Source organism: Monopterus albus, unplaced genomic scaffold (assembly GCF_001952655.1).
Source record: "Monopterus albus unplaced genomic scaffold, M_albus_1.0 scaffold69.1, whole genome shotgun sequence".
Taxonomy (NCBI): Eukaryota; Metazoa; Chordata; class Actinopteri; order Synbranchiformes; family Synbranchidae; genus Monopterus; species Monopterus albus.
Window position 1 is genome coordinate 2,672,516 of NW_018127949.1, and position 12,707 is coordinate 2,685,222.

The 12,707-nt window shown below is 42.9% G+C and overlaps 1 protein-coding gene across 1 annotated transcript in view; it reads right to left on the reverse strand.

Moving 5' to 3' along the window:
• The window catches only part of LOC109962884 (zinc finger MIZ domain-containing protein 1-like), a 109,629-nt gene that overhangs the window by 32,155 nt on the left and 64,767 nt on the right, over positions 1-12,707 (reverse strand). The window contains 1 exon segment of the mRNA XM_020604966.1: positions 4,163-4,282. Within this exon segment, the coding sequence (XP_020460622.1) occupies positions 4,163-4,231 (69 nt within the window). The 5' untranslated portion in view covers positions 4,232-4,282.

The following is a 12,707-nucleotide window of genomic DNA, read 5'->3' on the forward strand; positions in this document are numbered from 1 at the left end:
GGCAATTTAGAGACACCAATCAACCAAAGCTGCATGTCTTTGGACTGTGGAAGGAAGCCGGAGTACCCGGAGAGAACCCACGCAAGCACGGGGAGAACATGCAAACTGGGGCCCGAACCCGGAACCTTCTCACTGTGAGGCAACAGCGCTAACCACTGTGTCACCGTGCTGCCTGACTTCCCCGCAGTGAGAGGAAAAATACTGTCTTTGAAATAGATACCAGCAGTATCATGGAACCCATCTTCCACAAAGTGGTCACAATGGTGCAGTTCCAGGCTGCATAAGGAAAACAAACTGCCACTGAGAAACTGTGTGTTGGGGGTGAAATCAGATAACAGTGTTCATGCACTGTGTAAACAACTTTATCAGTTTGGAGATTAAACAAGTGAACACGTACACTACTTGCGCACAGCATAAGGAAACAAACACTCAGTAGTCTGCATTATTTACCTTTTACACATTTAAAAGTACAAGGGCCAAAACTAAAATTTTAGGATTAATTAATTAATGTCACTTTAGGACTCATCACTAAGTTATATTCTTTGGTTGGATGGCAATCTCTTTTGTCTACAATGCTATTTTAAAGTTATTGTCATCTTATTTGTGCATTTTTATGAGTCCTGTTTGTGCTTCAAGATGAACTCAGATGACAGAACCGTCTGCTGTTCACTGTACCAAAGACTTGGACTGGATTTGGTAAAATGGTGTTTAAATATGTTGCTCCTGCTGCCTGGAATGGACACCAGAGAGTGACTTTGGGTGAATTTAAAAAACTCATACCTTTTAGAGAAATTGGATCCTTTACAAACTGGTATTGTTTTATTTGGTTTATTGACTTAGACATGTTCACGTGAGTTACGGGATTGTGTGAAACTGGCTTATGTTTCGTAACTATGTTGTTGTTGATACTGTTTTGGCCAAGTCTCTCTTGCAAATATGATTTGGATTCTCAATGAGGTAATGCCTGGTTAAACAAAATTAAATAAATAAAACCAATAATAAATTTGCTGACCAGTAAAGCTTTAACATGTCCATAAGCAGTGAAAGTTTCTAGGTAACATTTGTTTTGTTCAAGTAACAGACCAAAATCCAAAGAAATTAAGCTATTGTTTAAAAATCATATTATTGCAATTTCACAACAAGACGGTAATTTATAAATTACCAGCGTAATGATTTCTGATTTAACTTTCAACCCATGATTCAATCAGGCCGACAGATTCCAATTTCCTCCACATTATCTTTGCGCTCAGCAGTAATTCATCATTTGAGCAACAAAATCAATTTGTTCCCCTGTCCGCTGCACTGGCTTGGAGTATTCAAACAGACATGTCACATCTCCCAGAAAACAACAACACAATGGAGGAGGCTTCATTTATATCCCCACTCCACATCCGCGTTGCCTTTCGAGATGCCAAATTTCAGCATGTGCACACTTTCAATTAAGGCAAACAGCTGGATTGGTTTACAATATTTGCTTAATTATTTTAATGGCTTGGATATTGGACAATGGGGAGCAGGGGGAGAAGATAGTGAGTTAATTGTTCTGATCTCCCCTGATGATCATCTTTGTGTGTGGGGAGGAGAATAGACGGCCGGCTGAATGGGCTCACTGCTAGTCTAATTGGCAGGACATAAATGGTATTTATTATGTGGGCTTTCCAAACCCTGATTGTCTGCAGCACAAAGCTGCTTCTATTAGCAGGGTGCTGGCTCTTACTGGTCGGTTTGAAATGACCCGACGCTTAACCATTTATTAGACAGACTGGAGGCTTCCTTGTATGCCATGGATCTCCCTAATTGGCATGTTTACCCATGTGCTGCTTCCTCAGCTGCTTACATTAGGACATGTTTGTTTAAATTTTCGTTTAGCAGGGTTAATGCATTTAACTGTCAGTCGAGGGTGAAACAATTTGCCACATCCACATTTGCGTTTAAACACAAGCTCTCTACACATTGTCCCAAAGGCCTTCGGATGTACTTTTCAGGAGGTGGACCTCAGCACAGAGCCCACAACCAAAATGGTCGAGAGAAAAGATCAAAGGGAGAGCCATGTAGCCCGGGGTTATGCGAGTATGCCTGTTTAATTCTGACGGAGATTCGTCGGGCAGTAAACGGTAGTGAGAAGAGAACAAAAGGACTCTCTAGGAGTCAGAAGTGGTGGAGGGAAAAAGGAGGACGATAACGGGGGAGGGAAGGTTGCCTCCGCTCTTTGACCCCAGTCAGTAAACTGAGTCACACCACAGTCCTGATAATAGGACTGAACAGATTAGTCACAGCAGCCAAACAGGAAGACTCAGATGCATTCTGGTCATGACTGTAAGTGTGTGTGCACATGTGAGTACAAGCACATACTTGGAACTTGGAGAAGGAAACTCAGAGTGATTAAATACTAAATTAAATATTTTCTATTAACACACAACCAGTGAAAATGTCATCCCTGAAATGTCAATACCTGCAAAAACCTATTTTAGCTTTATCGAGATGCCTTTTTTTTTGGGTGAGATAGATGAAAAAGTCATTGGTTTGAAGGGTTGTAATTTTTTTCCCCCTCAACCAACTGAAGATCATTTGACACTAAATTCAAAAAAGGAAATTAACAAAACGTGATTTATACAGTGAGGTGGTTGTAAACATCACATATGTACCGGTAGACATATTGATGTTCTTAAATGAAGCCAATTCACAAAGTAACCTTGAGTCAGATGCTACACTCACGTCACTACATAACTCAACACACTGTGGCACTGTTCATAGGCCAGCGGTGCTCCGCTCTCTCTCGCAGCCTCACTGTTCACCTGAAAGCTACAGTGTGTTCATACAGCATTTCAGAAGCCGCACTTTCAACCCAGCATCCACCTGTAAGCTCCTTGTCTGTGTTTTTCTTGGCGGGGGAAGTTATTTACATCACTGCCCACTCCCCTCTGCGCTGAGCCTCCTTGTAAGGAGGGTCGAGGTCAAAATTTACATACCAAATATCAACGCTGTATGTAAGCTATGCATCATATGGTTGACTGAAAATAAGTAAATGTAACAACCCTTTTATACATATACTATCACAGTTAAAAATTAATTAGCTGCTATGAGGTATCAATATTTTTTTAATATTGTACTGTAGCTGTTCCAAGTGAGGAACATTTCCCCCTGAAATATGTCAATGTAGAAGTCAGAGCAAAGGTTTTCCAAACAGAAAAGACTAAAATAGTAGTAGATTTGACTTCACTACAATAACAATGTAAATGTACATTGTTACTTTCACCTCTATCACATACAATAGTGCATTACTCTTTGCATTACCAAATTAACCTCCACATAGCACCACACAGAGCTGCTGCAATTTCTTTTAAACACACAGGCTTAAAGTGAGACACACATTGAATAATTTGCTGAATTACCATAAACTTGACTGTGCTTAAGTGGAAGGAAAGAAACAATATGTGTTTCAGTAGTGATTATGCAGCACTGCAAAAAACCTGAACAAAACCTATTCAAACTCTTTATGGATGAAATGTTTGGCAATTTTAACTTGAATCCCTCATCCGGGGGATGACATTCTAAATAATTTCAGTCATAAGTTTGTTGTGATTGTCATTCAACCCAGAACCTCCAGCATGCACCACTTTGCATGGAGCCATAGTGGTGGAGTGTCCTCTATGGCAAAGTTCCACTAGGCTCTTTGTCTCCTCACATACTATCAGTAAATTCTTACATCATATATCAGTTCTCATTGCATTATAGGAACATGTACAGTATTATCTCTTCCAGTGTTAATTTAATTTAGTGCCTTCTATTTGCCTGTGGCGATACTCTACCTCTGGCACAAGGACACACTTTCCCCTTGGGGAGAAGCTTTTACTGGCAGCTTTATTCCAGACTCACCATCAAAAACTGTCTGAGGGCTGTGGTGCTGAACACAAAAAGAAGAAAACAGGTGACAACTACCACACCTCCTGATAATGTATTCCAACTTTGGCTTTTTTATGTTTTCATAGAATATATGCATCCTTCTTTGGTATGCTCAGTGAGTCTGACATCTTCGTGCCAAAGAAAAGTGTGTCATCGTCTCACATGTACCTTATGTAACTTGCTGCATGTGTCAAGCTCTCACATAATGTAACAGTAATAGAAAGCAACTTTGTAAATTAGACAACTAACACTGCCTCACCTGTTTGATACACTGCAGACGGTCATTGGTCTGCTGTATGTGTCTGTCCATCGATGGAATCGAGTTCATGTTGATTGTCCCTCTTTGGCCTCTACCTGCCAGCCATTAAACCAGAGCGTTCTGCAACAGAAGTACAGACACATGTTAAAACTCGCCTCTTCCCAGGAAAGCTGCCAGTCCCATTACCACCAGGATATTGCAGTTTAGTGTGTCTATACAGTATGAGCGTGTAATGCTGTGCACTGAGCAGGGAGATATTGATTTAGCAGGTGACAAGCACATCAGAAAGCCCAAAGGATGACATTCCTCTCAGCTCCTGTGACACTCTTAACAAGCCCTGGCAGTTGCCCCGAACGCTGCCACACACCTTTGGAGAGGACACACTGGATGACTTAAGAGAGGATGTCTGACCATGTTTAAAACACCTCTGGGTGAAAGTGAAAAAAGGTGGAGGGACACACACACACACACACACAGTGTAGAGCCTGACAGTCTACCAGCATGAAACCCTTCCATTCTGGCCTGTGAGAAAGTTAACTTGGCATGGGGTTTTCTGTTTACATTACTTAGCCATTATGTAATCTTTGGTTAACAATTATCTGTACCCTAGGCCCAGACATGCTCTACATTTCATTTCTTCCCCCCTCCTCCCACCACTCTCCAGCTACATAAGAGTTCCCCTAACAAAACCTTACAGCACACCATTGATTTTGAAGCAGCAGCTTATGGAAAATCTCTTTTTTCCCCCAGAGGAATAAATTTTCATGGAAGGCAAACAATGGGCTGTGATCTGACATGCTACATAACATTATCACAAGTTAAATAGCATTACGATCTACATTAAGGGTTATCAATTTTGCCTGTGGGGATCTGATTTAATGTTGCATTCAGTGTCAAATAAATAACACATGCAGTGTGGCAGCTATAACTCATAGTGACCTGCAGCTTCAAGTAGAGGCTTAAGTGAATTAATAAGCATACAGTATATATGGGTGAGTGTGGAAAGCGTACCCCTCCATCTTTAGCCTCCCTGCCCCCTTTATCTCATCTTGTCTCAGTCTTTGCTTCTTGGTGCTGCTGAGGCATCTCTTCCTATGGCGCAAACATTCGTCCCCATCACTCAGACCCCTCCCACCCCGACTCCATCTTTCTCCATTACCATCACACGGTGAGAAATTCTACTGCACGATGTACCAGTGAGATGAAGGAGAGTGAGGAAAAGAGGGACAGAGCGAGCTGCACCACGCTGATAATGCTCTCTTAGTGGTCTCTAGCTGGATTTAACGGCAGCGCCGTAATCTACTCCACTAGACGGCAAAAGAGCTTTTATGTTACCTACTGGAGCCGCCTGCACTTGAGAGGAGAGAAGGGCACACTAGTGCATTCCTCTCCATAAATTAGAAAGTGCATAAAAAGAGACACTGGAGGAGATTTCACTCTCTGTTTGCAGATGAAAAGTATGTGTTTGTTTGGGCTGTAATTATAAAGTTTTTATATATGCTTATTTTTATGAATTCAATATAATGGCAATATGAAGGCATTTATGAGTAGGAGTCAACAAACCTGATTCAATATATTTTTTTCTATCTGGTTAAAAAAAACAAACAACAAAATTTACAAAATAGATCATTTTAAAATGTATTAACAACCACAATACTAGCACCAAAATAGAAATTGTTCTGTGTTTTTTGTATTTTCAATGAAGGAATCAATGCAACAGAAGAGAAGAAGCATCACTCATGCATGGACTTTCTCTACACCCCTCTGGTGCTTGCTGGGACAACTCTCCCCTTACTAACCTCTGTGTGCCAGCTAACACTGGGATAATCTTTGGCAGAGGCGACCCTGGACCACTGTGCCCCTCAGCTACCAGCAGGTGTCTCCCTGGCCCTTCAAAGGCCTGGCTAGTGGCACAAAGAAGGCAGAGTGGTGTTGCTTTAAGCCTTTACAAGCTCTACAAATCCTCAGCTGCTGCTTCCTAACAGGGCCCACTCAGCCCAGCACTGCCTGTCTGACCTTGTGGTTATTGATGAGCCAGTCGACCTGCTCTCTCCATCTCTCTTCCCTCCTGACATTTCTTTCGCTTTCTCTCCCTCTTTCCTTTCTCGATGTCATGTCTCCTACCTCCAACAGTGAGTTAAAATAAGAAAGAAAACGAAGAATGGAAAGAAACGGGCTGGGCTGAAATTCACTGCTTTTTTTTCTCTTACGCACACATCACAACAGTGCTTCTAACTTCCCTGCACTGTGAGCCATGTGTCCACATATTTGCATTTTCTTCGCCAGATCATTTAAAAAATGTATGAAATGACCATGTTGGGGAGTAATTTAATTTACAGACATTCACTAGTTCTAATTAAACACTTGTGGTTGTTATATATTTAATGACCAGCAAAAGCCAAATGAAAGATTAAACCTGTGATGCTGCGTAGATATGAAAACAGATGCAATCATGAGCCCGCCCCTATTTACTTGCTCTCTTCTATCTTTTGGATGTTATCACTAATTATTTTCTCTGTGCCATTACTTTATGTGAACTTACTTTCCTTGATTCAACTAGTTACCCAGAAATCCTGCTCCATGTTTTTTCACTATGAGAGGCAAAATCAGCACACATGTGTTACTTGAACTTCACTTACTGCAAATTGCATGACAGGCATTGCACAACAAGTTCCTGGATTCCTGTACATCAAAAGAGACACTAGGCAGGCTTTGGTGGGGGTGAAGGTGGGATGAGATGAGGGAGACCAGCTTTCCTCCCCTGTTCAAGGGGGAGCTAAAATATATGTATTGAGTGAGAGCTGTAATAAAACAAAAGGGGTGAAGAGATGCAGGCTGGGAACAAATATGAAAGGCAGTGGGGTATGGCGGCAAGGCGATGGAGCACCATCGGAGGATTGGATGAAATTATCTCTTTATAATCAGGGGGCTTCTGCATGGCTGCTCCCTCCATTGCCCAGTGACAGATGAGGCCTACCTCTTCAAATGGACTTTTCACAGTGCTATCAGGCCACCTCGAGGGTAAAATAATGTTTTTCATTCCCCATGTACCACCACTTTAAAAGCTTTGTTTCCACACAGCACCCCACCGAGGACAGGACTGTCTCACATCAGGAAGGGTCCATATTTGTCTCATTATGTGATCATGTTATATAAGTTTACATTGAAAATGGCAGCAGATGAAATTTGATGAAACAGCAGGGGCTAGAAGACGGTCATGCTAAATAATGGTGAATGAAGATACTAAATCTGAACATTATCTCCAGCAAGTGAGAAGCATTGCTTTTTGAACTGTCACAGTCACACAGTTTGGAGTAAACATTATTTAAGACACCAAAAACCCATCCTTCCATCTTCAAAGAGAGTTTCTAGCCTGTTAATGCAATGTAGACAAGTTGTGCACCTCTGCTCTGCAGGATAAAAACAAACTGGGGGAGGGGGGAAGAGTAGAGAATGATTAGCTTCATCCCACCATCACAGCAGAACAAATGGATCACAAACCCTCGCTGCTTTACACAGTCTCTCAGCTGAGCTGTCAAGGCGCAGGGAAGTGGTAAACAAATTTAATTTATTCATATAAATGGCTTGCGAACCACAACAGTCAGGCTATCAGCACAGTGTTGTTTAAGTTTATTCCCACTTTATTACAACCTGGGCATTATTATTTTTGGTTCTGATAACACTGTGCTCAGTTGAGCATGAATGTATTATTGAAACCTATTATATTGTTATTACTATTGTATTATTGAAAATTAAGTAAAATTAATATTGAAATATACTTAAACAATAATATTGTTGCTTAAATAATAAATTCATGAAGTTGAGCCGCTTTCACACAAAGCCAGAGTATCAACATCATTTCTTGTCAGTATTTTTGCTCAACTCAAAAGACACAATATGACCCGAGAAACTGATTAAAATTATATTTTACCTGGACTGGACCGGATTATTTTTGATTCCACATCATTAGAAGCATCTTTAAGGAATCAGGGGTTAGTTAAGTCTTAATTCTGAAAACTCACAGAAGATTTATGTATGTGATACCCAAGATGTTGCTTACTTCACCTTTACTTCCACTTCCATTCTCAGCCTTAGTTACATACTGGATTGGCTTGCAAAACCAATCCATGTCACAAAATCATCTCATATGTCCACGTTTTAAGCTCCAATTTAAGTTTAGTGCAAAGAAATTTCCCCCCTTCAGCAGACAAAGGTGAAACAAGCCATCTAGTGTTAAACCTGGTGAAGGTCAAACATCCAAGTGAAGTAAGAGTAAACACATTTTAAGTGTAGGTGTAAGAGAATCTTAAATAATACAAAGGTATGTTTTAAGGGACACATAAGCAGGGTTTGAATAAAGACACATTTCCTGCCTCGGCCAAAGTATCCACGACTGTAGAAAGGCAGGGAGTTGAAAGTGGCTGCAGAAGCGGGAAGACAACAAGCTGTGCTGGCCATCATCCCGACCACACACACACTCACACACATGACACAAAGATCTTCTCACCTTCCCTTGACTGCTGGACCTGCATCATGATACCATAACAACACCCTCAGTCACTCCTAATGTGCTTTACAACAACACTACAGGCGGGGTGTTACACCTCTGCAGAGCTGTGTGAAATGCTCCCCACAACCGACACACACACACACAAACACAGACCTGACTAATCGAAAGCTCCAAGTACTGCTGACACTATTAAAACAGAACAAGGGGACCTGAAGGAAACATCAGCATCACTCTTACACCTTGTGGGGACACGTTGAGACGCGCTGCTCAAGGTGATTGCGTCCCCGCATGCCGTCTATTGTGGGTGAATTAGGCAATAAAAGAGTAATCTGCACCATCATTGACTAGGGCTTGGCTGTTTGCAGCACTTAAGGGTTATAAAGATGAGGAAGGAGGAGGAGGTGATGGGGAGGAAGCATCTTTTCATCCTCGTGATTTTAATGAGCTTTGATTCCAAGATATGTCTTGTTTTCTTCCGACTGTCAGCCGAGGCCGGTGTTAAAGCTCCCCTTTAATTATCTCAGCATTGTAGAAACAGCGTTTTCTTGCACTGAGGGAGGGGTGTTTAGTTTGGAGAGGGCAGCTCTAGGACTCCAGGTGTCTGCCTGGTAAGTGGCCAGGCAGACAGCGAGGACAAAGCTGTGTTTGTTCGACAGAGGAAAAAGCAGAGTGGATGGAAATCTGTACGAATCGGCACCGCTTCCATTGTTGCTTTACAGAATGTGCCATAATCCCCGGCAGGCTCCATCCAGAGTTGGCACGGAGGATAATATGAGCTGCCTCCTGCCTGTCCCACCTCCCTGCTCTACCGCCCCTCCCCTCAGCCATTCCCCATCACCTCCTCCTCCCTTCCCCCATTTCTCTGCTACACACTTGGGACACACAGCTACTCAAGTGCACACGCACACACACGCACCCTCACACCTCCCCACATGGCTCCTTAAAAGGCTTGGGAATGGATTTCTTTTATTTAATGTGGTTTGGTCTGCAGCTCCAGAGGCAATCGTGAGCAAGGGCAGGCTCACAGTTGTGCCACTCACACACACACACACACACACACACACTCAAACCAAGCAGCCCTGCTGTGTTAGTCGCTGTTCAGTGATCTCTCCTTCTCTTCTGTCTTTCTCCATCTCCCTTTCTCCCTCTAACACACTCCTCTCTCCCTCTTTCTCTCACACAGACTCACATTCACCCCCTCCCTCTCCGTTCTGCCCTCTCACTTTTTTTTTTCATGACAGCTCACATAAGCAAATCTCCAGGATTCCTGCGGGAGCCCCACATTCAGTACATAGAGATTGTTCAGCCATCAGGCACATCTGCAGTGTGATTAGAAAAGCAAAGGGAGAAGGGAGCATGGTGGTGGGGGCAGGAGGATGGGGTGGTTGAAGCCCCAACACTACTACAGTCTCCCCAGTAGCAGCAGCAGAAGAAGAAAACAGAGGGTTGGGGACCATAGAGGGGCCTGGGCAATATCTCCTCTCTAACCAAGTGTAACATTTCGCTAATTCTCAGGGGCTGATAAAAAAAAAAAAAAGGAGATGGGGGCCAGTCGCTCTTCACTACCAAGCCCCTCCAACCGGCCTGGTTCCTGGAGCAGGGTAAAGAGTCCTACAGCCACATGCAAACATGAGGTGCATCGTGGTGGTTTCTCCTTCTCCTGTTTTCCCTCTACCGCCTCCTAAGAACAGCTAGTCTTTTAATTTCCTTCCACTCTTACGCTAATAGCAGGGGGGGTGGGGTCAATTCCCCTAGGGCACAGGAGGCAGCACAGATGAGCCACATGACTGTGTGCCGCCTCCAAAAAAGCCCCACCAAATACAGAGCGGCATGGAACTAACATTAGCCAGCTAGCCTCACACTCTCTGTGCTGCTCTGACAGCTTCACTGCAAAGCTCCCTATCTCCTCTGGAATCAGCCGGGAATTTTGGAGGCATGTGATGATGATGATGATGGTGGTGGTGGTGAAACTAGCAAGCCAAAGTGTAAACCTGCAGCTACTGTTGCGATAAGAGGTGTATTCGCACTCACAATGAAAGCTGTCACTACTACCCTCAGCCCCCTGAAACACTTTCATCTTAAAAATTGCCTTTGATTGTGAGCACAGAGGAAAAGTCAAAGAGGCATTTTATTTCCATTTAGGTGAGTGATACTGTTGCTCTGTAGGTACCGACACCGCTTAAGACAACTTGGGAATGAGCATTTTTATCCCCCGCCCTTTTTCCGCTGTCTTTTTTTTCCCCTTGCCAGCCTCCTCGTTTATTATGCATTCAGCTCATGTGTCCCTCCTGTGAGTGGCTGTTCATTTTCCACATACCATGCTTAATCCGACTAGCTAAAACTTTGAAATAGCCGGAGCCACAGACGCAGCCGCTACCCAGAAGGAGCCATTATGAGGTCTGGGAGAGAGAGACTGATAGCGCTAGGGGGAGGAGTGACAGGCGAGCTGCAAGATACATGGGAAGGAATTCAAAGAAGGCTGAGAATCGAACATGAGGGAGGCATGTTTGTGTGTTCTCTGCCTTGCAAGTGTGTAGTGTGTGCAGGCACAAGAGATAAGTTGCAGTAAGGGGCAGTTGTATGTGTTTGATGGGGTTATTCATGTGGGTAAAGGAGGGAATGAGGTCCTCCTTGTCTCCACTGTGTCAGTGACCTTTGGCCTTCTGTGACTGAGTGAATGGGAGGGGAGAGACACAGTGAGTGAGAGCGAGCAATTGTAAATAGTGCATGAGCTCAACCTGCCCAACCACTGATGGACAGCAGCAACATGAGCTTTTTCTGTTTCACTGAAAAAGCCTGTGAAGGCATACATCAGCCTGCCAGATTCACAACAAACCCACTAGCATCTCCATTTTAAAATTTCATAAGCAGAGTTTCTGTATCTTTGCTTCAATTAATGATTATTGCCATTATCATTTTCATCAGTTCCTTAGTTGCTTGACATGTAGAATGTCAAAAAACTGTGAGGTTCTCAAAGCCAAAGGGCAGGTCTTAAAATTGCTTGTTTTGTCTAACAGTGCCAAATCCAGAATTCAGTTTACAATAATATAAAGCAGATAACAACTGAGAAGCTGGAACCTGACAAAGGTTTAGCGTTTTGCATGCTAAATGGCTTTTAAAGCCATTCTTTATGATTTAATCTGTTGTTGGTTTTTGTCTACTTTATGTTTGATTTAATCAGGATTATATATAATTTTGTTTTTATATATCTTTTTTATTTGTTTGAGAATGTTTAAAATAAATTTAGAGCAGATGTTTTCAAAACACTACACTGAATGCAGTTATTTAGTCTGTTTCACTTCTGTTGTCGCTTTCTTACACTCATAAATACAATACGTTATAGCCAATGTATTCCATACAGTGATTCAGTCATACATGTCCTGGTATGTCCAGTAGCTTTGTGTTAGCTCCTGCTAAGATTTTTGCCAATCACAGTTTCAACAGAATATTATCAAAATAGTTTGTTATTTTTTATATTCCATTAACTTCGCTTCCTCCATCAGAGCAAGAATTCAGAATTTCCACTCTTTTCAATAACTTTTTTTTTGTGTACACACTCAAAGACCTGCATCTTCTGAACTCCACAGACATGTGTTACAATCATTTACCTGGCATGGCTAAGGATAATTTTTTACTGAGCAGACTGATCTTATGTTACCAGCTTGCTGGTATCTGTAGCCATCGGTCCCTCTGGGGAGAAGCCTCTCATTCCACAAATGTGCTCAATTAAAAAGAGCAGAGTGCTTGGAGAGGGGCAGTGAGGGGTCATTCTCAGTGCCTGTTTGATCTGGATTTCCTAATTGGTCAGTGACAACACATGACCAGACAGGCATACGCTTGCTCTGTGGAGAGGAGACTTCTGAGTGCAGCAGTTCAGCCTCTCTTTCCTGTCCTTCCCCCTCTCCATCTACCCCTGCCATCAGACACACCCCTCCGTGACCAGACAGAGTTTGTCTGTGTCCGAGTGTGTCTGAATGTAAGGGAGGGGTGGGGGGTGGGGGTCTGCTGTGTGGGAGAGGGGGCTGATTTAGAGGC